This window comes from Phymastichus coffea, unplaced genomic scaffold, assembly GCF_024137745.1.
Source record: "Phymastichus coffea isolate CEN01 unplaced genomic scaffold, Cenicafe_Pcof_1.1 PCOF00003, whole genome shotgun sequence".
NCBI classification, from domain to species: domain Eukaryota; kingdom Metazoa; phylum Arthropoda; class Insecta; order Hymenoptera; family Eulophidae; genus Phymastichus; species Phymastichus coffea.
The window spans coordinates 4,559,228-4,587,001 of NW_026706814.1; the positions used below are offsets into that span (position 1 = coordinate 4,559,228).

A 27,774-nucleotide genomic window follows, 5' to 3' on the forward strand; every position below is an offset into this window, starting at 1 on the left:
CGGAAATATTATATCAAATGTTCCGGATATATTTCGTTAAATATTCCTGATATATTTTATGATATTGTTCCGGAATATTTTATGATATACTCACTGAATATTTCATTAGATATTCCAGAAGTATTGGTATGAAATATTACTGCTAAATTGCTTCAAAGGTTCCGGAAATATTAGATCAAATGTTCCGGATATATTTCGTGAAATATTCCTGATATATTTCATGATATTGTTCCGGATTATTTCATGATATAGTCCTAGAATATTTGATGAGATATTCCAGAAGTATTGTAAGGGAATATTACTGCTAAATTGCTTCAAAGATTCTAGAAATATTAGATGAAATGTTCCGGATATATTTCATGAAATACTCCTGTAACATTTCCTGAAATATTCCAGCTTAGTTATGATAGAGATTCCTGGATTATTTCATGAAATATTTCGGATATATTTCATAAAATATAACAGTATTGTTCTGCCAGGCTGTCCATGCAGTTTTGTGCTTCCTGATATGAAGGCGTACAGTCACCACTTCACGCACCGTGTTAAAAAAAATATGGAATTGTTTCCGACAACTGCGCTGAAAGAAGAAAACGTTTCATATACATTTCTAAATATTTATTATAAATATTTCCTGATCTATTTCTAAAATATAACGGCAAAAAAGGATTGAAATAATTCACTCTCAGGTTCAAGAAATAAATATGTGTTTCTCATTTATTAATAAATAACTTACTTATATTAATAGTACATGAAAAAGTTAAAATTACAAAGTTTATTCTTCATTCATTGAATTTTCTTCTGCTACATTCTCCTCTAAATCGATGTAATATTTTACATCTCTTCTTCGTTTTTTGGAACCGGCTCTGAAATTTATATATAAAATTATTCATTACAATTCAAATTATAGGTATCTGAAGTACTAGAATTCATTATATTATAGCACTATATATCCTAAATCTGCACATAGGCCGCGCTTGAGCATGCCCCAAGGCGTTCTAATTTTAATGGCATCACGGTGGCATAACCGACAAAAAATAGCATATAAAATGGAATTCATCAAAATGTATTTATAGGACTGAAATTCAAAAAATAAAGCTACTGACGCACATAGATAATCAATAAATGTTTCCGAAAAGTTTAAAAATGATTACAATAGTACTCTTTAATTAAAGGTTGGCATACACTACTTGGAGGGCATATTCTCATTACGAGGAGTGGTTTGGAGCACATTGCAAATAATTTTCGAGGACCGAATATCGAACAGATAAGCACGAATAAACGTAACTTCTGGTAAAATTCTTAATTTTTACCCATGGTCTTATTTTAAAACCGCTTAAAAGAGCTATCGCATGATCAATTTGGACAAATCTAGCGCGAACTATTCCACTTTCAAACATACTATATTTTTTAGATACGCAAAAATGAGTGTATTTAATATCGGATATCTATGAAAAAGGTAATTTTGAAATTGGAAATCACGCGTGGAACATGAAAATTGCTTTAAGGCAATGGTGAACCCTCAGGGAAGATTACATTATTAACGTTTTGTCGGTAATCAGTCTTTCTGTACACAAGAGAACTACTTAGGTGACCCGTAAAGTAATATACTATGTAATACTTACGCTTCAGTGTCTGATTCCCTCTTGAGTCTTGTGCCAGACTGATCTAACCAGCTACTGATTCTTGAACGAATCTCTTCGTCCTGTGATGATGGAAATAGATGACGCACTGATTCTAAAAGAATATATTTCTATATAATTCAGAAAAACAATCAGAAATAATCCGTGTATAATACTCACTGTATATAACTGTGCACAACGGCAAATCTTTAAATGCATGCTTCTTCTTGTGCCCTACATAGCTGTATTTGTTTGCTACCTTATTAGTCATAGCAGCGGGTAGAATATTGTAAATAAACCTATGTATGTCAGCGCCTCCTTTGCTTTTAAAAAAAAGTACCTGGAATTCAAAGGGAATCAATTCATTTATCTAACGGTTAAAATCTGATTATTAGTGAATGAATGTGATGCGACTAAATGAGTTCGATAAGAGTCAACTCAACTATAGGGATACCAAGCTAGGAATAAGTCATACCATGAATATAGTTCAATAAATAATACAAATAGTACAAATTAAAAACCAACTCACAGCATAATAAAAATAATAATGCTAAAGTTATTTTAGCCATACTATCTATTGAGGTCAGTATACCTAATATCAAACTGTACCCAATATCGGACTTTTTTCAAAACTCAAATATTCGCGCTCTAACGCCCTCTAATGGGTTACCATTATGTTAGTAGTATAAATTAATTAAGATTTCACGATTTGCTTCGAAACGCCAACTCCGTTTTTTAAGAAGAGTTTCATGTCCCGTATAGCATCATATTTTTAATTTAAAATTTGCTACGAGTAAGTATGTGTTATTTAAGTTATGCTATTATTTCTAAACATAAAACTATATAATACCATTGGATTTGTAATTTCTTGCTCTTTGCAAGGCGCTTTACTACATTTGAGGGGCGGGGACACGTGAAATTTCAGCCTACCTTTATAAATGACTTAGGGGGCTGAAAATAATATATATAATATAGTATTTCCCGACAAATTCAATAGTGCTATCAAAAATAAAAAAAAATTCTTTTAGCATTTTTTTCATTTTTTTTGTTATATATATATATATATATATATATGGGCGATTTCACGTCGGTTCACCGGATCAAAATTTTTGGCAGCAATTTCAAAATTTCAATTTTTGAAATTTTTGAAAACTTGTATAACTTCATGAATTTTTTTGAGTAGGAAGGAATCATGTTAGGTATATACATATATACATCAAATAACATGTACTTTTCACATAGATTATGAAAATAATATTAGTTTTTCAAAATAACCATTTTGAAAAAATGTATATATATATATATATATATATATATATATATATATATATATATATATATATATATATATATACACACACGAAAAAGTCAAAGAGCGACAAGGTTTAGATCAAATTTTATTCCATCAAAATGTATCTTATTCCAGTAGCTTCCGAAAGAAATGTCGCAAAGAATGGGTATCCCTTTACTTCTATATATTTAAGAAGCAAATATTATAAAAAAATCACATCATTTTATATATAATATGATGTAGTTGCCCCAAAATAAATAAAAAATAAAGTGGTACATGTTTTCAATGTATTTTTCCCCGTAGAATACGATGGTGTTATTAGTTTTTGAATACGACTTACCTAGAAAGCTATAATAGCAAATAACCTCTAAAAATCTTTGAAAAATCTTGTTTTTAGCTTCTAGCCCTTTTTCGGTAAACTTTATGATAAAACCAATAACACCGTTGTGTTCTACGTGGAAAAATACATTAAAAACATATCCTATATGTTGAAAAACATATTATTTAACACTGGCATTTGAACAGAAATAATAGTTATTTTAGTAGCCCAATTACCGCGTGTAGGGCAATATATTAATAGCTAATTTGGCAAAGAACTACCTACAGACATATCTAATTATTTTCTAATAAATGATATGTTTTCAATGTATTTTTCCACGTAGAACACTATGGTATTATTGGTTTGATCATAAAGTTTATCGAAAAAGCGCTAGAAGCTAAAAACAAGATTTTTCAAAGATTTTTAGAGGATTTTTACTATTCCTACTTCCTAAGTAAGTCGTAAAAACTAATAACACTATCGTAATCTACGGGAAAAAATACATCGAAAACATGTACCACTTTGTTATTGTTTATTTATTGTGGGGGAACTACATCAAATTATATATGAGATAATGTGATTTTTTTTATATTTGCGTGTTAAATATTGTTATGATGCGGAAATGGCATCATAATTTGGCCACGATATCCCCTGCCGACGATGTATAATCGCTGACTCCGCGTACTTTCCTAGCCGGCGGATGCTAGCTAGCATTTGAGCGTAGCAGCCGATCTCGAGTTGACCCGACAAGCGAGCGCCCTCTCACCTCGCACATACACTCACACCGGTATAACCCGCTACTCTAAGGTCGCGTATATATACACACTGACACGCAGACTACGCGGTACCTTCAGAAGCGAACGAGCAGCAGACGACACAGCATGCGGAGCTGAGCAGCTTGATGACCACGGAGCATAGAAAATCCATAAAGTGGCGACGAGCATACTATAGCGAGAGAGACCACGCACGGTAGATGACGCTCGATACCATTCGCACGGATCTGCGTTCGATTACCGACCGCTCCACAGACGTATGATAAATGTATTGGATTTCGAGATTCGCGCGCTACGATCTACTAATCAAATAATTTCAGTTATACGGGACTATTACTCGGTTCTAACTGACCAACCAAAACTGGGGAATTATGGGGGAGGTGATGACGTAGTACTGAATTATCTCGCTGATAACATTTTTGACTAATGACTGATTTTCTCTCCGCGACCAATCACCGAATTTAACACAAAATTAAAAAGAGACAGACGACGAGCTGCACGAAGAAGACGTATCGGCTCATCCATATTGCCGCCTATTGTATCAGTGATAGGACGTATTTCTTGTGCTTGAACATAGTTTCAATATTGTGTGAATACTAGTTTGTTCGGACGAAATATACTCGCTAGAGATTGTTGCTGGAGGGACGAGATATTGATCTTCGCACTCTATCACGCTGTAAGTACACTATTGACAGATCTGACGTTATTCGCGACGCGACTCCGACAGTCATGTGTCAACGCTGACCGGCATTTACCGACCCACGACCTTGTCTAAAGCGATCCTCCGCGAACTACGCGTCTGACTATTACGCCGGAAAAACTTTCATGGTAGACCGATGTAGAAGTGAAACACTCATCCTGACCCAACTTTTCTCACGGATGTTCTGGCCTTGACCTTGAACGCGTCGTGCATCTTGCACATTCATCTTCGACTACAAATTCAACTTTGCTTTAGCGACACCTTGGAAACTGTTTGGAATAAATCGACTCAATTTTTTTTTAATTACTCTCTGTATTTGCGATATCTTGACTACGTTCCTATCCCTTGGCACGCCGTCATCACTTTCAATTTCAGCCGCGGGCGCGACACTTATAAATATTGACCACCGGGCTACCTGAAGCATTAAGTCATTTACAGTATTTTGCATCTGAAAATTTATTTGAGACGATACGTTGCATCGCAATCTGATACCACCGCAGGCGGTAAAATTAAATGTCCATCTAGCGTAGCTCGATTCTTATTAGTCGTTTTATGCAACGTATCTCTGAACCGACTCCTGACGCCGAAACCTCGCCATCTTGTTTCGCTCAGCCAATCAGACAACGAGGAAGCTCTCTGCCACTCGACCTACCGCTAGCCCAGCATCTGTGGACCGACCGCCGTCGAACAGCTCTAACACATTCACACGTCGTGGTACGATTTTCCTCCGGTAGCCTCCGAGCTACCTGGCGCTCTACTACAAACTCGGGGAAAATTTGACGGTCGCCCGTAAGTATCGCTAATTCCGGCGCTGATATTGCCCGTAACTTCTCGCACGTTTAGCTGACCCTTACAATCTATAGAAGGAAAAGGATACCCATTATTTGGTTATAAAATTTGATCTAAACTTTGTCGCTCTTTGACTTTTTGGTAAATGTATATATATTTATAGATATATATTTTTTTTCATGATGTGTATTTTTAAAAACTAATATTATTTTAATAATCTACGTCGAAGTTTAAAGTGACAATTTTGAAAATTCTGCCAAAAATTCAATTATAAGTTTAAAAATCGGGAAAAATTAGGGATATTCTGCATAAGCAGTACTTTCGATTGGTACAAAATATCACATTTTTTTTCGACTTGACGTGAAATTATTGCTACATTTTCAAGAACTTAGCGAATGGGCTTTTGGAAATATTGATTTCTTCCACGAAAAAAAAATTAAAAATGTCAAAAGAATTTTTTTAACAATTTGATAGCAACATTGGATTTAGCGCGAAATACTACATTATCGATTCTAATTTCATCTCCCTACGACTTTTTTTCAAAGGTAGGCTGAAATTTCACTCCCCCCCCCCCCCCCCACCTAAGATAATACATAAATTATTCAAATGCCAGCCTGATTACTGTTCATGCTCAAAAGTACCCAATATCGTACATTTCCAAACCTTAATATCAACATCGAATAAAAAGTTTAAATATTATGTATTCAGCCATCTGTTACTTACTTCATATTTTTTTTCATTAGTTAGTTAAACTTTGTCAAATTCTATATAAAACGAAAGAATAACAAATTATGACATCTCAATCTGTAACATTTTACCTGTTAAGTTTTGATTTAGAACTTTGAAAACGCATTTTACAGAAAGTCCGATATTAGGTACACTGGCTCGAATTCGGAAAAAAGTAGATCGATTAAAAATTGCTGTAACTTCTGACAAAAAGCAATTTTCTGGTCGTGTGAGGGCTGATTTGAAAGCTTTTGATAGCAGCTTTTAAATAAAGCAACTCTTGATTGAAAATTTGCTTCGAATCAAAAGTTAAGTCCGTCCGCGCTTAGTAGTCCGATATGGAGTACAGGTACCTTAGTTTATGCTACTTGAAGAAGTTTTTGTATAAAACTAGTATATCGACTTGCAGAGAATGGTCTCTATATATTAAAGTTTATCTATTATAACGTAAAAATGCATCTACAGTATTTCCAGTTAATAACATAGAATGTCAATTCAAATAAAGTTTATGAAAATTAATGCACGTAATTTTAAAAACAGTTTTCATCTAATTGTCACCATTTTGTTATGGAATGGAAAATAAATCTGTGCATGTGCGCAAGTCATAATTGCACCCAAACATGCTAAAAGAGTACATTAGTCACCAAAGAAGTATAATAAGCACTGTACGCAATGCTTGACGTGTTCATATCATGCACTTCTTGCATGTCAACTATACTCCCGTGTTTTATACAATATTTCTACACACTTAAATGAAGTGATGATTTTGCGCCCTCAATCGGCGATACAGAACCGCATTGACTGTCTAAATGTAAAGAACGTATGAAGGTTTAAGGCATAGATTTCGCTCAAACTTGACAGTTGACTTTTTTTTGCCCGAAATTAAAACCCCTTTAAGGATTCAGGCATTCAGTTGAAAATAATCCAAACTTTTACCTGATATTTTGGCAATACAAAGCTTCTTTAAAAGCAAAATACGTCTAGCAAGGATGAGTTCGTTGTAATTTGGGTACCCTCAATTCATAGCTGAGATCAAGTCCTTCTATTGAAAAAAAAAATTGTTCGGAAATTCCGATCTGCTAGTTGAAGAATAACATTGAAAAATCGCCCTGCGATATTGTTTTTGCGACATTTCAAAAAAAAATGTATATGAATTCAACAAAGTTCTGCGCGAAATAGTACATTTTGCATCTAGGGAGCACAGTGGGCAAAGGACGCCCCGCGCGACGTTGCCAACCGAGCTAGGCGAGGTCGGAATTTCACGCAGTGCGTGTTTGCCTAATGTCCTCCCGTGGCGTAAATATAATTTTTCCGTACACCCCCGCGCAGTGGTGCTCTTGCGCCTTCATCGGGCGACACAGAACCACATTTCCAGTCTCCAGGAAAGTGGTTCGTGTCCGTGCGATGCGCTGTTTTACTGCTCGAGGCTAAGCCGAGAGCGGAAGAGGGCACATCGCGCATGCGCCAATCACTTTACTGCCAGGCTGGCCATGTAGTTTTGTGCTCCTTGCTAAGAAGGCGCACAGTCACCACCGTACGCGCAGTGTGTGGAAAAATAATTTTTAAGAATTAGACGAAAAATACGAAATTACAATAGTTACTATTTTGTTTATAACTAATTTGTTTTTTTTATTTAATATAAGTTCACTTCTTTAGAAATGTGTCTAGACCTTTTTGAAGTCGAGTAATGAGTATCTGAAAAAAATTGCTTATTGCATGAATTTTGCTTTTAAACAATTTTTTTTAAATAGTCGAAAAAATAATGTCGCAGTACAATTTTGATGATGTTCACGAACACTTTTGAAAAGTAAATACTTTATATAAGTTGGGTTATTAAGGGGACCGAATGGGGTTTAAATGGAAAAATTTACAGGCTTATCCATCGGTTTGTAGAAATCGTTCTAATAAAGTTAACCTAATATTTAAAATTTTTTTTCAATAAATATAGGTCCCTGCGGTAAACACGCGATAAGGAACTTCGTTCCAAAAACTCACCCTTGCAAGAATATTTTGATTTGAAGGGAGGCTTGATTTTCTAATATATCAGATAAAAGGTTAGATATATATCTCAAACGAAGACCTGTTGCACGGAATCGAGACAAAAGAAGGCCACCTACCAAATACATGACCCGTCGGGGGATTGCCCTTATTAGTGTCCGCGCGATCCGGCATGAGATACGTGCGGAAAGAATTTTACTCTCTGGTTGTCCATGCAGTTTTGAACTTTCTGCGAAGAGGGCTCAAACTCATCACACTACGTATAATATGCAAAAAACTGTTTTTTAACCAACTATATAGCAAGCTTCGCTATGATAACGTTGCGAAAACTGTAATTTCCTAACTTTCTACCTGACGCTCACGTGCGAAATGCTCGTGTAGAAAGCTTGGGACAACCGTTCAAATTTCCACCTTTATTGACACGAAATTTTTTGCAATCCATTTTTTACTTGCTGACCGTTAGGAGAAAATTCCACGCCAAAAAACTGTACTATTCAGCGGATGACGTAGAGTTGTCTAGGTTTCGCCGACTTGTGGAAAGATTAGCATAGTTCATCGTAGTTCTACAACGTTATCAGAACTAAGATTGAGGCTAATAGTAGCATTCAAAAAATATAGAATGAAATATTATATTCAACTATTAATATTTGGTTTTAAAAAAATATGCAGTCATATGAAGGGTGTTCATGTTGAAAACTACATACAATCCTTGGATAAATTTTGAATGATTTATAAAAGTCATTCTGTTTTTTGTTATATATATATATATATATAGTCGAATTAAGTCGAATCCACAAACCTATTCAATATTTATCGGAATTTAAATAATATCAGGAATATTGTATCAGTTTTCAACATTCACTGGCATGTGTTATGAATGACAGTATGCCTTTGATGTCAAACAAGAGAATATTCATGCAGATGTCCATCCATACCACTGTGATCTTTGTCCTCACCTGCTACCCTAAGACATGCTCGTAAAAACATTCAGTTCAGTCGAAAATAATAGTAATTAACAAATGCAGTATATATTTTCATAAAAAGAGTGGGGAAGAGGGATTTCATGTTTAAGAAAGTATGCGTATGCATGCATGTATGTTACCTTTTCGCACATACATAATTTTCCATTAAGTCTGGATATGTAGTCCTTTCTTGCCTTTGTTGTTACTGTAATCATTGTAGTATAAATCATTTAAAAATTAATTATCAATTAAAGGGCTTAATGCAGTTCATTATTATTATACTATTTCAAATGAGTTATACTATCTCGAAACCTCTAGTCAAAGGGAAATTATGCAACAAATTAACATTGGGAATAAGCAATTAATCAATGGCGATATTTGAAGGAATACACAACATTATGACATAAGAGAATTTTTTACATTGTCCTTCTCTATCACAAGGGCTTTAAAAAAATATGAATTCGTTTTTACAAACTTTTTCGGATCAATTATAATACTACTGTGGGCAAAAAGTAAGGTGAATTTTCAATTTAAACTTCGCGGGCTTAACATTTCGAGCTAGTTCTTTTTTTCTTGAGTTGGTAGGACTGCGAATGACATCTGGAACAAATTTCATGTCAATGTCATCATCAGTAATATATTTACGCTTGTGTTTACCAAACGACCAAGAGTGCATGTTTCGATTTTTACAATGTCTGATTTAATTGAGCAAAGAAGTGCCATCAAATTTTGTTTGCGGAATGAAATTTCGGCTGCGGAAACGTTGAGGATGTTGCGGAAGGCCTTTGGTGATTCTACCATGTCGCAGAAAAATGTTTATAAGTGATACAAAGACTTCAAAGAGGGTCGAGAACGTGTTGATGACTTGGAGCGCTCCGGACGACCATCGACGTCAACAGATGACCAACACGTCAATAAAGTGAAGGAATTAGTGCTCGAAAATCGTCGGTTGACTGTTAGAGACCTTACTGATATGATCGGAATATCAGAAGGATCTGTGAAAACAATTTTGAAAGACCATTTGGGCCTACGAAAAGTCAAATCTCGTTTGGTACCGAAAACGCTCAATTTCTTGCAAAAAAGTCGCCGCGTTGATGTGTGTGAAACAATGCTTTCTGACTATCAGGACAAGCTCAAATGCATGATTACGGGAGATGAGACTTGGATTTATGCTTACGACCCTGAAACAACCGACCAATCAAGCGAATATCGTGCTAAAGGCGAGGCCAGACCGAAAAGAACACGTCAAAGTCGTTCAAAAATCAAGGTAATGATGACAGTTTTCTTCGATTTTCGTGGTGTGGTGCACTATGAATTCCTTCCACCCGGCCAAACTGTTAATAAGGAATATTATTTGAGCGTTATGCGTCGTTTGCGTGAAGCAATTCGTCTAAAAAGACCAGAATTATGGGCCAACAACTCTTGGTTTTTGCATCACGATAATGTACCATCTCACACTGCACTCGTTCTTCGTGACCATTTCGCCAAAAATTCGACGCATATCGTTCCGCAACCACCGTATTCGCCTGATTTGGCTCCGTGTGACTTCTGGCTATTCCCAAAACTCAAGAGACCACTCCGGGGAACGCGTTTCGAGTCGATTGAGGAGATAAGAGCTGAATCGAAGAAGGCGCTGATGGCTATACCGGAAAGGGACTATTTGGCATGTTTCGAGGATTGGAAAAAACGTTGGCATAAGTGTATTTTATCGGGAGGGGATTACTTCGAAGGGAATGACATTGATGTAGAAGAATAAATAAAGATTTTTCATTTTACAAACAAATTCACCTTACTTTTTGCCCACAGTAGTAAAACCAATGAAAGTGGGTTTCTGGTGCGATTTTCCATTTTTTTTCTTCAACACTTTTATAGATATAGAATTTCAAGTTCTTGGAGTAGGGTAACCATATTTTGTTCAGTTATTGTACTGGATGTTATAAATCTTTTGAGACTAATCTCACCGTATTAGCATAATCCTACTTAATTATGACAATATCAGTTTGGTTATCTCTATTTCCATTAAAAATGTACCATGCGCATTCCACTTTGACCAAATTAAATGTATGATGACTCATTTTCTTTGTGAACAGCTGTAGAATAAATGTTAGCAAGCCAATAATTAATAGGTCAAATTGGGGCTAAGTAGGCTCAAGCAATAGGGTAAAAAATATGGAAAAGTGAGGGATTTTTTCATATTCCTGTATGTTTTATGGTGCCATTCAGTATGGAGTGAGTTTAACAAAAATCTGCTTGCTAAGAATTATTCTTTGAGTCTACCAGAAGAAAAAGAGCTCCCACAGATCAAACTTGATGAATGTGGTATGCGCATGGGACTTTTTAAAGTTGAGCCGGAAAAATGATTAAAATGCTCACAATATAGGTCCAAAACATGCAAAATAATTCTAAGGGGCATCAAAATTTTTGTTTTTATTTCAACTGATATATGTCCCAAATTTTGTAAGTTTAGGTCCATAAATAAAAAAATCAGAAGTTTCACCAGTAACCCACCTTAAGATCCTTTCAAAGGTTGTAAAATGCAATTACATCCAAGACAAAAAAAAATTAGCTTCGCGTTGATAAGATTGATTTTTATCGACGATTATCAATTAAACTTAACATTAAACGGTAAAGCCGGGTTTCTATGTTAATGTAGACCCCAGTCCATTTCGTGAAAGTAATTATGGGACTTTAGTTAAACTAGATTCGCAAGTCACCTTTTACATTTTTTTCTTAAAAAATACTTTTTGGGAAAAATAAGACGCAAGAAAAAGATGTTTTATTACTTTTCTTTTTTATCGACCGTTAAGGCAACTGAAAAACATTTTGATTTGAGGTTCTTCTCCCAATTGTACTCGTACGAATATTTTCTAGCGTATATGTAGATTATCAAGTTATTATGATACTCCGCGACCCGCTCGTTTTTTTATATAGATGAACATGACCCTTACCAATCAATCCTTCAAAATATCACAAAACCGAAACCCTATAGTTGTATTCTCAGTCAAATTTTGCAATTATTTCCGACCCTAAAAAATTTTTTAAGAATACATTATATACGATTGAAGTACATAAAACATATATATTTTTTAATTATATTCGATTTTATCTCCTTATACCCTTTACGGGATTTTACGGTACCTCACTCACCACCATAGTTTGAGAGACATTTTTCCCGTTCATTTATCCCATGGCTAGAAGCGGTATTTTCACTGAGAAGCATTCGGACTACCAATATGCCCGGGGTAGCCATGAGACCTGTGCCCTCTTCTTGTACGGCTATGTGCTTCCAGACCCCACAGGTTATCGTTCCCTGAATTAAACGTCTAAGACGTAGAAAAAATTCTTCTGTGGGAAAACCTACGCCAGGAACGATAACCCGGTCGCTTTGGCGGATATAGCGGAGCACAGTATTTTTCCTTGCAAAAAAAGTCCCAGTGACTCACACGGGAATGAGACTCCGGTCTTCTTCACGAAAGTCCGGCGTCCTATCTACTAAGCCACCGACGCGACTAAATACGTAAAATATTAATTTTCTCTGTAAAGGCGTATCTAGCGAACGTCTTATAACAAGAATCGCGGTCGCGATTAGAGTTTACCACCACAATGTGGGAAAATGATCGATTTACGAATGTTGTTCACAGCCTTCAGTCGTGGTTAGAAAATATATCAGAAAGACACAGAATGATAAACACGCCCATGAAGTTGTTTTGGAGGATGTCAAAGCCGTTAAGGTTATGAATGAAAAATTAACAGATGTGGCTGCTCACTATGGGTTTAAAATCCCAGCACTTGTCTACCATTTGAAAAAATATGAAAACTATGATTTTTCAAAAGACATTTCGGTTCAGGAAGTGAAGAAAGAAAATCAAGTTTTTCCTATGTAAAATACTGTACTATAAAAATGAGATTTTTAGTTGAAATACAAGTTACAGCGGGTTTGAACTCGTTCTCACGATGAAAACGAGACGATGAACATAAAAAATTACCTCAAACCACTAAAACTCTAAGAAGAAACTTCGGAACCCGCTAGAAATAGAGCCCTATCGTTACTTTTACAAAATGGACTGTGACCCACATTAAAACCGAAATCGAACTTTTATAAAAAATTTCCTATTATTATAATTATTACGTTAATTGAAGTATATAAGATAACTGGACTAATATTTACCAATTCTTTTCTGAAAGTTGGGTCAGTGCGTATTTTTTCGTTCACGCCATCCATACTCCTTTCTGGAATCTCATCAGTCATTGGAAATATTTTAGACATGCTTTCAATCATATCTTGAGAAGCCACAATTTCTTTGTCTGCAACGCGTATATTTTGACAGCGTTGTAATTTTTTTGACAGATTATCTACTTTGATGCCCAAGGAGTTGAGTTTTGTTACCATTGTCTTTTGCATTTCTGAAACACAAACGATTTCTATCACAGCATGAACATTCCAAATTCATAAATACTGATAACGGGGACGTTTTGAAGGCTAGTTTCATTATGCACAAAACAACATTTGTACGAAGATTTGATGAATTTAAATTATTACAAAACAAAATGGAGTTCTAACTTTTTTCTGAGGAAATACATACATTACAAATCTGAGACTTCTCGGCATAACCGAATACAGTTCTGAGTTATAACTACATTCTAGTATTTAAGAGACCCTCTTCCAAGATATTTAGCGTAGACGAGTGAAACTTTAACCTATGCTCCTAAAAAGTCAGATGCCTAACTCAGTTTAACAGAATATCTCAGTTTTTAATGTTATGCATATATATATATATATATATATATATATGCATAACATTAAAACTTAGGGAAATGCCGACTCATTCGATTTTGCCAAAAAGCCACAGTAAATATACTATAAAACATTTTGTCGAAAAGATAATTTTTTTTGTATATTTTGCGGTTTCAACATACTGAACTAGATAGAAAGACGAAGGAGAACTCCTTGTAACTGAGGTAAAATAAACAGTTTTTGGAAAAACTGTATGTTAAAAATCTATTTGACAGATTGTTTTAAAAATTGGGACGATGTAGACAAGTCAGGATGTAGCTCACGAAGACGTAAAACGGCTACCAGTTGTTTTGAGAAAACGGCTTTCAAAGTTTAGAAAAGTAATCCTCACACCGCGTAAGCGCATTCGTTCAATGACCGTAGTACGTAATTGATTCGGAATTTCATTCTGAATTTTTGGGATTTTTTCAAAATGTTTCACTATCAATTTATGCAATAGAAAAAATTGATTTTTTTGGTCCAATTACATGGAGTTCTCCCCTTAAGTATAATTTAAAAAAAAGTAATATAGCGTAGAAAGGTTTTTGTAAGAAAAAAAAATTACAAACCGAAGATCATAGGGAGTGTAATTTCCAGCTCCACTTCGTTATTTGATCCATCTTCTTCTTCTTGACTTGAATCATTCACTACGGAATTACCAGAGGGTCCACCTGTTAAAAATTCTGATCTTGGGAACAGGCTTTTTTGAGCCGGCGAGATGGTTCTTTGTAAATCTACTTGTAAAGATTTCAGAAGGGGCGCATTTTTCACTGAATTTTTAGCAAGGAGGACTTTCTTAGGAGATATTCCTTCTGTGCTCTTGCTGCCGTCAACTGAATTATTAGTTTCCCATGTCTTAGGTGGTTTAACTTTTGTAAATGATGATATAAATTTGGAAGGTGAAGCTGTTATTTTATTTCTAGCCGCTCTAGTTGCTTTAAGTCTTTCCTCATCACTAGCATCAGTTAAATCGTCAAGATTTGGAAATCGAGCTTCCTTTTGAGCATCAACATAATCGTCTGAAAAAATTTTTATACATTTTGTTTTTAATTTGAAAAAATAAATAAATAAAAATGTCGTTTCATGGATTTTATCGCTTGCATATTCTCATTTTTTCTCAATTTCAGATTTTATTTCGTAATTTCGGTTCATTCACAGTAACACGTACGCTAGCGCTTTTTGATGTCAGCGAACCGAATTTCTGCAATATAGTAGATATGTTCAAACGTATCGGTTCGCACAATAACAGCACGCAGGCTATGCAACCGTGCAATCAGGTCACATAAGCAGCGGCTAAGTTAATAATTTTCTGCGTCAAGCACGCGGACACTGCGTCGTGAGCAACACAGCCCGCATAGTGCAAGCGTTGTGCTTGACAACACAATTGCCCGAGAACTTGCGAAGTGGCTAATGACAATGGCTAGCCATGACAACACCCACACCTACATTCTGACTTGGAAACAACAAAGAAAGAATCGTTTTTTAACACTTGGCCGATTCTAGCGCAGTTTTCTGGTTAAACTCACCGCTCACAATATACGTGCTGTATTGCAAATATTACAGTGTCCGTGTGCCTCATGGAGACAAGCCTTAACTTAACAGCTACCTATGTGACCTAAATGCACGGTTGTATGGCATGCGTGTTGGTATTGTACTAAGCCGTGCGCTCAAGATCATCCAGAGCATTGCAAACGATTTTAATTCAATTCATTGATATACATAGTAATGCGCAATATACTGTTACAATTGAGCGAGTATTAAGATTAACGCGCGAATCAGTAACAAAGAAACATATAAATAGAAACTAATAACGCAAAATATCGTTGTCGCAACAGGTGGAAGGTTCGTGAATGATAGGTGAACCCTGTTTGTCCAACTCACATATTTAGTAGCACGACTACCTATCTAAAAATCAAGGGTCGCGGAAGCTAGCCGCATGCGTTTAGGCGCCAAAGCCGGCAACGCTGCGAGCACCGCGACACTCTATACAGTATTATGGTGCTTCAATGCCCCTTCTAAATTCACTTTATTATTTTTTTTCAACTGCGTAGTTATTATGATGTTTCCAATTCGTAAAATCGAAAGATTGGCTTACTACCTATAATCCAAAAAAAGTTTTATTTTGATCCATGCAGTTTTGAGAAAGTTATTTGAGTAAAACCATTTGAAAAATGTTGCATTTTTGTGGTTTCCATAAGATCATATGTTTTTGACCGCTCTATGTGTAGTATACGTCAAATGTCGCGTAGAATATGTCGAACTCTATTATCTTTCATCTGTAAAGTATCTGACTAATAATCTATTCAACTCAATTGAAGATTATGTACGGGAGTCTTTTTAGGGAATCTACTACGCCGATTGAAAAAATTATATGCATACTTATAAACGTTTAAGAATCTTGAACAGTAACTGAAATCTTCCCCCCTCCCACAAACATTTCAAAACATGTAAAAAAGCTGGCATGAGTGTAAGCTCTGAAAGAGACTGTACTCAAAGTAATTTTTTACCTGCAAGCAAATTGTGACTGCATACACGCATGACAGCTTTTTAACATTTTTTTAAATGTTCGTTTCATTACTATCAAAAAGCGCTCGCGTACGTGCTACTGTGAATGAGCCGCTAAAACATCAAAGAACCAATAACTTCACCCAATCCTATTATTCATAGGATGGATCCTATTATTAATAGGGGATACCAATTACCGTTTGACTTGATAAAAGTACAAGAGTAAAGTTCCCAATCGGAATTTCTTGACTCCAAGTTTATGGCAGCAGATTTAACTCGTGCTGAGTCCTTGTATGGAGGCCAATAAACAGATTCTTTATCGTCGGTCAACCAATTGCTTGGTACTACTCGTATCTCACCTTCCTCATCTTTTATGATCGAATACTTCTTCATAATTTCTGGAGATGAAGATTAACTAAGATAATTATTAAATATCACATTTAGGTTCCTTAAATATATTATTTGATCAGAATTATATAGAATGATTCGATTACAAGTTATTGGGTTAGTGTGAAAAACACAGAGTGCATAAGCGATAAAAATAAAAAAAATAGCTATCATTACCTCAACTACTTATTAACCAATAATTCTGTTCAAGAAACTAGTTTCTTCGTTTATAAAAAGCAATATCTGTACGAAATTTCATAATGATTCGATTAAAATAAATTGAGTTATCAAGAAAATGGCAAATAAGGTCTTTTTTTAAGAATGAAAATTTTCCTCACGTTATATGCGATACAATGACTTGAAATCACTTTGACATTTTAATAATGCTATGACACACTGTAAATTAAATGTTACTGAATAGTCGTTTCGATTTTATTCAATTTTTGTATGAAATTTACTTTTCCTACTATACAAGCGAATTAAAAGCATCTAGAGACTTAAAGAGAGAAACTAAAATAACCTAAGATTTTCTGATAAAAAATCTAAGCGTTAAAACGTAGTATGAAAAAAATTAAAAAGAAATATTCATACGTATAATCATGTGACTCTTTCTTTGCACCCATCATTAATTAAAAACACATTAAATGAGTCTTTATACATTAAATTAAAATAACTTTATATACACACAAATATACATACATATTTTCCAAAATATCATATTTTGACTTCTCGGACCTTAAAACATATATCACCTATGATATTTATTGAAAATTTTTTACAATAAAACAAAGCTTCCTCTAACAGGGCGCAATAATAAATGGATTCAGAGGAACATATTTTTATAGTTCAGGTATTTACTTCCCCATTGCATCCCTGAAATAATCCCAGAAAAATGAATGAACGAATATTACGTTATAATTTCGTTTGATTTCTCACCAGAATCAAATAAAATTTACAAATAGATTGGTTCTTGATTACTGCTTTTTAATTATATTTGAAATTATGTTATGAGAAATATTTATTTTTATTTTCGATGTGATATACACAAAAGTATAGATTTGAAATTAAAATTGAAACGTGAAGATAGACATTCTCTTGTATGTTTAAAGTCATATTTTTCAAAATAAAAAATATAATTATTAGTAGTATAAAGATTCCTAATCAAATTCTTACAACTGCCATTATAATAAAAATTTATCAACAAAGAGTGATAACAACAAATATCGGAGCATTCTAACTAAAGTATATACATCATGTACTTAAGTAATACCGTTACATTTCAAATTTGTAATCAAGACTAAAGCAGAATTGCTTAGAGAAAAATTTGCAGTAATTCTTCTAAAATAGCGTTACTTGATATTGTCGCAACACCTTACATTTTCTCACCTAAGAGAACCTTTCTATATACGCAGAGGCGAAATTTCAGTAGAGACATCTCCCAAATTAGACACAAACCCGATCAGAAACTTAAGAATCTTGATAAGTATGAATTATTGGAAATGTAATAATTTCATTCTTGTAAGGGATTTTAAAAATTTTGCATAGTACTTCTTGACACATCCAATATTCCATATCTTTTGCTTCGCTTACAATGTTAATACCTAATGTCCCACTTGAAAAATTTTCCAAGGTATACAAATCTTTTCTAATTACATGTTTTCTGCCAATAGTATACAAACAGCTACCATTTTTTATAAAATTTAAAACAGTAATTATAGTTCCGTCTTTTAACATGACACAATTATTTCGATCGTCGCATATGTCAATACGACATAATTCAGCGATGTTTAATATTTTATATTGTGTACCGCGAGGACATGTATCGATCAAGATCCCATTATATTGTACTTTCTCTAATTCCAACATTCCTTTTCTTGTATCAAAGCGATATTTTAGTATTTTTACAGATTCGTACTCTGCTATTCGTCTAGTAATTTGTTGCAATGGTTTCTCTCCTTTACGAATAAATTTTTTAATAGAACAAATGTAGCTTTCGAATGGATATGCACTAAAAGATTCTAACGGGCCATACTTTTCCACATCTTTTGTTAAGTGTAACAAACTGTGAACATTGAAACTAACATTATTTTTGCCATAAACTTCTTGAAATGTTTGCAAGAATTGTATAATTAACGACTGAGCGAATTCAATATTACTAGGTTCTGTAATATAAGATTTACTTGAAAGAATTACGATACTCGTATGAAGCAAGAGAAAGTTATGATATACGTCAGATTCCAAAACATCTTTCAGAATAAACGGACCATAATATAATAAAAAATGTCGATATTCCGTAGCTTTCCATTGTTTCCAATAATTTAGAGACCTTGAACGTCTATTAAAATCACTGGGTAAAATATATTTCATATTTTCGAGTCTACTGGAAATTAGTTCAATTTTTTCATGCGACAATCTGCAATGTTTATTTTTCCGGTCTTTGTCACCTATCCAATGTCTTATAAGCTGCCTCATGATACCAAGATGCACTGAATGCATAGAATCAATAGGAACATTGGAAATCAATCCCACATCTGGCAATTTATTCAGAATTGTTTCTCTGTGTTGATAATCACCCAAATAATCTAAATTTTTGAAGTTCAAATCGGTTCTTATGAGTTCATTACAATATCTAAGAAAATTTGTTTGATCAGATATAGGAAAAACCATGGAATTATGATATTCACCTTCTATTAAACATTTACTACAGCTAGAATAACCACTGTGACCCTTTGTACACAGAATGAATGATTTGGCAGGTGCGTCACAAATAAATCCGTAAATTTGCACGTTATATTTTTTGTCTTTATAGTCAAAACCATTTAATATTATTGGTATAATTTCCTCAACAAATTTTGATAAATACACGTTAGGATCTGCAGGCTTCTTAGAACCGTAATAAATGCCTATTACATGTACTGACTTTGAATGAAAATCTTTACAAAGAATTGTCCAAACACCTTTTCCTGATGACGTTCCAGTAATAGGAGCACCGTCGATATTAATCATAAGTTTTATAGTCTCCAACGTACAATTAGTATCAGAATGACTTAAAATGATATTTTGAAGAGCGTTTGTAACCCCAAGATGGCAATAGTGACTGATATCCATAGCATCAATATGTGTAAACTTTGGAGTTTTTAAAAGAGTTCTTGGATCTTTCGGGAATGGAGTATTTGTATATGTGTTAAGTATTGATAATAATGATTTTAAAGCATTATGGCGTATTTGAAAATCTTTTGCCCATTCAGTTATGTCGTTTACGAATTTTTTATTATTCAGTTGAACAGGATTTTCCAATGCCAGATCAAAATCTAAGTCTGTATCACTATCACCATCCGGAATACTTTCAGCTTCGCTGTCACTGTAACGATATATTTCGGAATCAAGAGAACTACAACTACTTTCCGAGTCATATCCATCCATTTCACTCTGAATAATAGTGTCTATATTCGGAATCGATCGATTATGGTCTACATTGTCTAGTTCAACTAAACGAGACTCGGATACACGAGTGTTTACATTTTTCTTTGAGTTTTCCAGGAAAGTTGCATGTAATAAACAAGCTGCGTTCGTAGCTGGTGTCATTTCGTCATCACTTTCAGGAGCAGATGTCTGATTAGACGAAGTAATTTTCGAAACAACATCGTATACATCTAATTTAGTCTGCTTTGCTGCTAACCGGCGAAGTTGTTTAGTTGATTGAGGATTTCGTTGTCGCTTTTTAGGCATCTCCCTGTTTAACGAATTTTTGTATAGACCAAAGTAACAATATTTTGTTTATATCGTTTATTAAAAAAGTTTTTTTCCACTAATTTCACACCTAGGTAAGTCAACCTTGACGGTGATTTGTTTCTATGAAAGTATACGAGGTGTGTTCAAAAAGGAAGGTGACTTTTCAAATTTCACGGGCAACGTATTTTCGATTATCAATTTTTTTGTTTTGTTATGTTGGTACACTCTTCCCGAACATCTGTACCAAGTTTCAAATGTATAGCATTTTTTGTTTGGTTGTGAGAGGCGTAAAGGTTATAAGTGTTTTGCGTGCTCAGCGATTTCTTGCTATCGAAAAATATGGATCAAAGGATTTGCATCAAATTTTGTGTAAAAAATAAAATAAAGTGCTCTGAAACACTTGAAATGTTGACGGTGGCATACGGTGAAACTGTTCTGAGTAAAAAAAATGTTTACAAGTGGTACAAACTCTTCCAAGATGGCCGGGAAGATGCCAATGACGAGCTTTGCTCTGGACGCCCAAGCACGTCTACAACTGATGAAAACGTTCAAGCAGTGGAGAAAATTGTTCTGGAAAATCGTCGAATCACTATCAGAGAAGTTGCTGAGGATGTTGGTATATCGCTTGGCTCGTGCCATGAGATTTTTTCTAACGTTTTGGGCATGAGATGTGTGTCAGCGAAGTTTGTTCCGATTGCTAAATTTTGACCAAAAGAACCGTCGCATGAGCATCGCTCAAGAACTGTTGAATGACGTCAACGACGACCCAGATTTACTCAAAAGGGTCATAACTGGTGACGAATCATGGGTATATGGTTATGATATCGAAACCAAAGTCCAATCGTCCCAATGGAAGAGCCCAGATGAGCCAAGACCGAAAAAAGCACGCCAAGTTCGATCAAATGTCAAAGTTTTGCTCACTGTTTTCTTCGATTACCATGGCGTGGTGCATCAGGAGTTCTTACCCTATGGACGTACGGTCAATAAACAGTATTATCTTGAAGTTATGCGCCGTTTACGAGAAGCAATACGAAGAAAACGCCCAGAATTGTGGAAAAACTATTCATGGCTTTTGCATCACGATAATGCCCCTGCTCACTCATCTTTGCTTGTGAGACATTTTTTGGCCAAAAACAACACCACAATCATGCCTCACCCATCATATTCACCGGATTTGGCCCCATGTGACTTTTTCTTGTTCCCAAAACTAAAAAGACCTATGAAAGGACGGAGATTTGCACCGATTGAAGAGATAAAGACTGCAGCGCTGGAAGAGCTCCAGGCTATACCGAAAAGTGCTTATGAGAAGTGCTTTGAGGATTGGAAAAACCGTTGGCATAAGTGTATTGTATCTGAGGGGGATTACTTTGAAGGGGATATTTATATTTATCAATACATAAATATTGATAAATAAATAAATACTTTTTCTTAAAAATACAAAGTCACCTTACTTTTTGAACACACCTCGTATATAGAAATTATCGTTTGCGAAGCCCACCAGACTTGTCTAGTTTTTGGTAGTTACCACATAACCTCAAAAATCATAATATTATCTATAACCGCATTCTACTATGCAAGAATAAATTAAAAACAAAAACCTGATATATGTTTTCGAATAGAAATTAGTTTTCTGAACAGTACCAATCACACTTATCGCTTTCAATAACGATGTTTTCAATGTATTTTTTATGTAGAATACGATGACATTATTCGTTCTAGCCTAAAGTCTGTGACGCCGTTGAATCTCCCACCGAAAGAGATTCGCTCAACTATGCTAACTTCTGGACCAAAGCACTGAGCGCGCAAAATCACTTCGGTTCCGAGCACCATCAGATAGTGCAGGAGCACAACCAACGTGCGAGCGACAACACGCGCTAGTCTAGACCTATGACCGTTCGCAAAGTCAGTCGCAACGGATTTCTCATTTCAAGTGATGAACAGCAATGCAAGCCACGAGGCAGTCCTTATAGACTGGCTTATCCATGCATAACTTTTGCTACATTTTACTTATTACAAGTACGTTGTAAGTAGTTCGAGATTATAGTATTAATGAATTCACTCAAATTGACCACAGTCACTTATCCCAAACTAAAGCTTCCAACTTCACATAAACTTCGTTAACTCCAAAATGGTGACTCTGACATACGCGCGCGCATCGCTAAGGTCTTGCACGGCGTGCTCAGAATTTTTAGCATTACGAGTGCGCGAATAGTTTTTTCTCATTGTGAAGTGCTGCGACTTTCAGTGAAACCAGTGATCTATTCGTGTGGGATGTGACTCTTGGTAGTTTCTGAACAATTTCGCTCGCGGTACATGTAACTGCCGCCTCGAACGTGAGGGCACGCTAGCTCCATCATTCCGTTAAAGCAAAGCGCCGCGCCTCTCGGGTGCGGATTCTAGTAACGCATCCGAGCGTACCATCATCTCTCGCTCTCCGTCTCCATCAACAGGGGGCAACTCTCGTCCTTCCATAGCATACTATCTGCAGCAGTCCTGGCGCGATCTAAGACGCTTTACCGGAACGATAAACTACTTCCGAGCATTGATTCCACACGCTACCAAGCTAAAGGATCCCTTCATAAACTACCTCCATGATGCCAAGAAAAACGATAAGCGACCGATCAAATGGACAACGTAGGCCACTGAAACCTTCGAGGACTGCCAAAGAAAGCCTTGTCAAGGCCACGATAGCCTGTTTCCACGCACCCAACGCACCACTCAGGCTCAATACAGACGGCTCTTCCACAGCCATCGGAGCATTGCTGGAGCAACTGAAAAACTCCGTATGACAGAGAACTGCTGGAAATTTTCGCTGCAATAAAGCATTTCTAGCACATTCTCGATAGACGAGAATCCGTCATGCGCACTTATAACAAACTGCTCATCAATTTTCTTGACCAACTGCCAGACAAAGCATCGCACCGAAAGCTCGATCAACTCGATTACGTCAACAATTCCTGCCAAAATTATCGAAAAACGAGTGTCATATTTGGATTCAACGGCTTAAAATACATAAGAACAACTAAGAGGCAATAGAGAGCGCATTGGCAATGTTTGATTTTTTGCCAGTCAGCCAAAATGTGATATGATAATATATTGTTTTTTTCATATTGAAATTTAAGAAAAATTTTGTCTAGAGCTAAGAACATTTGTATCAATTTTAACATCCGATCAATAACAAAACAAAACCAGGGGATCATAAGGAAATACAATTGAACAATAGCAATCAATAAACTCAATTTTACATGGACATCAAGCAATATTTTCTAATTTTAGAGTAGGACTACATTTATTCGAAGTGAAAAAGTAGTGCCCAAATTTTATGTTGATAGTAGTGATGAGAATCCGATGACGCTACAAATCATTTTCATGAAGTCGAGACGAATCTAAATCGTTTGTACGTCCGCAGTTAGCTGTTCTATTTCTCGTTCCAGTTTCAGTGATACATTTTTAAAAAAAGATTCCGCGAAAACATTTTTATTGAAAAGCTGTAAATGCTGTTCGAATAGATAATTTTGTAAATTAATTAATTATATTGGTATACTATACTAAAATAATTAATATTATATTCAATGCTATGCAGATCAGAATTTTCAATTATAACACACTAGAGCGAATTCACTCTTTTGAAACACAGTGATTATATTAGATGTATCATAGTTCATCTAACTCAACTATTCATTAATTTCAACTAATAGTGGTATGTATTTATATATTATTGATAGTAAAAATTAACTAACAACAATTAATTCTGCTATATTAATAGCAGAATTATATAAGCAGCTTTGATAATTAAAATATATATCTTGATTGATATTATACAATTCAAAAATATTAAAGAAATACAGTATACCCTAAATATAAGAAGTTATATAAATCAGTTTTAATCATTCGGATACAACACCATTGATAATCATGTCATTGTAAGCCCAGCCTGTGGATGCATCACTTATTTAAAGCATTGAAGTCTTACATCAGCTATAACATTCCAATCTTCTGGTAGTTCTACTTTAAATCTTTTCAAAATATATCAACAACTTCTTTAAAATGAAGATATTTTTTAGTTTCATCGAAGCAGATTAATAATTTATATTTCTCATCTGACTCCTGTAAAAGAAGTATATATTCAGTAATAATTGCAAAATCTTTCATTTATTTTATGACAATTTACACTTTTACCGTTATCAAATTATCCATGAATATCGTACAAACCATCAATGAAGAAAGATACTTTCTTGTAAATAATAATAAATATTTAATATCTACTAATACATAAATATTCATGCAATGCAATATATAGTTCAATCTATCACAGTAATTCAAAGAATAAAATAATAGTTCTAAATTCCAAGAAATAAACTGAAGTAATATGTGTTCATTACCTGTCCTGGGCAATTAATCAAAAGGTAGTGATTTTTGAAATTAAAAACTTTTCTAATCAACCATCCAATATTTTTCTCTAAAAACTCAATACAATAAGCTCCATTAGTTTGCAAGCTTCTGTACTATCCAGACCAAATATCATATAAATACTATAATAAAAGACAATGGTCTTTTACATTTTGTAATTCTGTATGGCCTTTAAAATCAAAAACATTTAATCTTTATTGCAATAATCAACTGCACATGATTCAGACATTTTTTCAGAGTTTTTACCTAAAATTGCATATTTTTTCTTGTGAGAATAGCAAATTAACATTCTCCCTTGTACTCTACTATATGCAGCTGCTTTTGTAAATGATCCAATACATGTGCATGAATTTTCCACAAAATTAGATGTGAAAGATTCTAATTCATTGGTCCATATTCAGAAAACAATAGCCTAAAGTGATCCACTTTGTATACAATTACTGAAGACCGTACTGATGATTTTATAATCTTTGAACAAAGCTATTACCTAAAATAAAAAAACGAATTCTACTGTATTTATCAACTTTATCTAGAAGTTATAGCGATTAATTTATAAAACTACCTCCTTCAGATATTGGCTGTTTAATATCGGCATGATAAACTCTGACAGCATACCAACTCGAATCTGCAGCCCAGACAACTTTAAAAGCCTGTCCAAAAGCGTTGTTTCTCAAGCCTATAAATGTATAAATCATAAACTATCATCAAAAACTACGATGAAACTTCCTTTAGGATTGTGATGAATTGTTCGTGGTTAGATTTCACAAACACCCATGTCTTTGACAGTTAATGGCAACTTTTCACCTTCCTGAGCTTCTTCTCCAAGTACTTTCAAATTGACCTGCTGAATTTCACTGTGTTTTGCCCATACAATTTTACCACCTATATACATAAAAAATTTTCTAAGCGTAATGATCTTTACAATGAAACATGAAAGTTATTGCATATGTGATAAGTTTACCAAGAGAATCCATAGACACAGCTGGTTCCTCACAAACAACTTTTAGCATTACACTAACTTCATTGTAACCAATAGCTACATTATTAGAACCTTTTGTAGATGTAGGGAAAAACTTGGCACAGCCAAGAATTTTCCCAATTCCAAAGTATTATAAGGATGTCATTAATTTTAAAAATTATTAAATAATTCAAGATATATGATATTTGAATTATCAAAGCTGCTTATATAATTCTGCTATTAATATAGCAGAAATAATTATTATTATTTAATTTTTACTATCAATAATATATAAATACATACCACTATTAGTTAAAATGAATAGTTGAGTTAGATGAACTATGATACATCTAATATAATCACTGGTTGATAGACTAAAAAAATTATTTCTAACCTAATAATAAGTTTATGCTTGCTTAGAATGCTGAATGAACTGAACTGAGCTGAAATACTTATTGCACTGGGGGGTTTCGTCTATAACTCAATTAAAAATTATCTTTCCCATAACAAAACTATATTTATGATGAGCAAATTTTTAGTTATTCTTTGGATATCGATGGAATCATTTTTGATGTTATGATATTTTCTATCACCCAATATCATGGTTGTTTTTTCATCATTTAAGCACAGTTCAGTTGACTACAAAAAATAACTAACAATTTGCTCATCATGAATATAAGTTTGTGTTATGCCAAACATAATTTTTAATTGAGTTACAGACAGAGCCAAGTGCAATAATTAAAGTACTCTTTAGAGACTTGAGCTTGCCTTAATTTTGGAAGGTCGAGATTTCATAAAATTAAAACTTTAATAAAATAAATAATTAATAGATATTACTTTCTTCTTTTTTTGGATAATTGCTGTCTTTTGCATTTATGGATTTGAGTAACAGCAGCTATTGGTCGATTATCTTAAGATTTGGGCAAGAATTTTGAACCTCGACTAAACTCTGTCCTACTTTAGACATAGCCTTTTTATTAACTTTATTGAATTGAAATATTGAATTTTATTAATAATTACAAAAAAATTAATTCCTGTTGCTAAACATATTTTTGAAAATCCAAGCTATAGCTTTTATTGGAAAAAATATAATAATTTTAAAAATCAAACCAGATCATCAACACAGACAAATGCTAGAATTGTTATAAAAACTAATAAATATATTATTGACAACAAATGAGAAGATGTTCGATCTCAGAATATAATAGTTTACATCATTTCATAAATTGATGTGACTTAAAAATTTTAATTGATTCTTATCTACAATAGTAGTTTGTAAAATCCTGTTATATCTCTATCCTCCACCAGTGATTGTACTCCAACTATTTGAGTTTATGTATTGTCATAGCGTTACTAAGATTTGTTCTACTGATCTAGAGATGGGGTATTTATACTTTTGTTCAATTAATTTCAATCAATGAATTGTTTAGTTTTTGAAAAATTGATAATATAGTTTTGATAAAAATTTTTAGTTGACATGACAATTTTTATTAATATTTAAATTTCAAGAACTATATTCATGTGGAATGTTGCAAAGGTTCACTAGGTACTTGTTCTAAACTCAACATCCCATAATTTTTTAAATGGTACAAGAGGAGAAAGTTATACATACATCATGACTGGACCTACAATTTAATGAGGAATTCAAATCAAGATAATAAACAATTGAAAATTTCATATCTGAAAATCCTTATATGCCTGGGGCTAGACCCCACAACTTTTTTTTGCACAGAAGCATTAATTTTTACCCAATAAACCACCATGAATTAATTTAATTAGAAAATATAAGTTAACTGTTAGATACTACACTTGTGACACCAACTTTAGCTAC

The 27,774-nt window shown here is 34.2% G+C and overlaps 1 protein-coding gene and 1 long non-coding RNA gene across 3 annotated transcripts; both read right to left on the reverse strand.

Moving 5' to 3' along the window:
* Nucleotides 1–722: 722 nt before the first annotated feature.
* LOC131664282 (uncharacterized) lies at nt 723–27,774 on the reverse strand. The gene is made up of 7 exons (XM_058935257.1): nt 27,753–27,774; nt 16,654–16,854; nt 14,521–14,970; nt 13,346–13,581; nt 1,800–1,959; nt 1,623–1,734; nt 723–863 (listed from the first exon to the last, which is right to left on the reverse strand). Exons 2-7 carry the CDS (start codon nt 16,847–16,849, stop codon nt 773–775), a joined length of 1,245 nt encoding a protein of 414 aa, XP_058791240.1. The 5' UTR covers nt 16,850–16,854; nt 27,753–27,774; the 3' UTR covers nt 723–772.
* Nucleotides 24,299–26,080, reverse strand: LOC131664290 (uncharacterized). 2 transcript variants are annotated; one of them, XR_009301930.1, is made up of 6 exons: nt 25,947–26,080; nt 25,548–25,867; nt 25,232–25,472; nt 24,958–25,154; nt 24,755–24,805; nt 24,299–24,682 (listed from the first exon to the last, which is right to left on the reverse strand). It is a non-coding gene; the product is annotated as an uncharacterized LOC131664290 (long non-coding RNA). The 2 variants fall into 2 exon arrangements; XR_009301929.1 differs by having other exon boundaries at nt 24,755–24,809.

Coding starts and splice junctions, on each gene's coding strand:
- LOC131664282 (XM_058935257.1), bottom strand. CDS start 16,849: ATGAAGAAGTATTCGATCATAAAAGATGAGGAAGGTGAGATACGAGTA. Junction 13,582..14,520: donor TACACTCCCTATGATCTTCG/GTTTGTAATTTT, acceptor TTTGTGTTTCAG/AAATGCAAAAGACAATGGTA. Junction 1,735..1,799: donor GTTGTGCACAGTTATATACA/GTGAGTATTATA, acceptor ATATTCTTTTAG/AATCAGTGCGTCATCTATTT.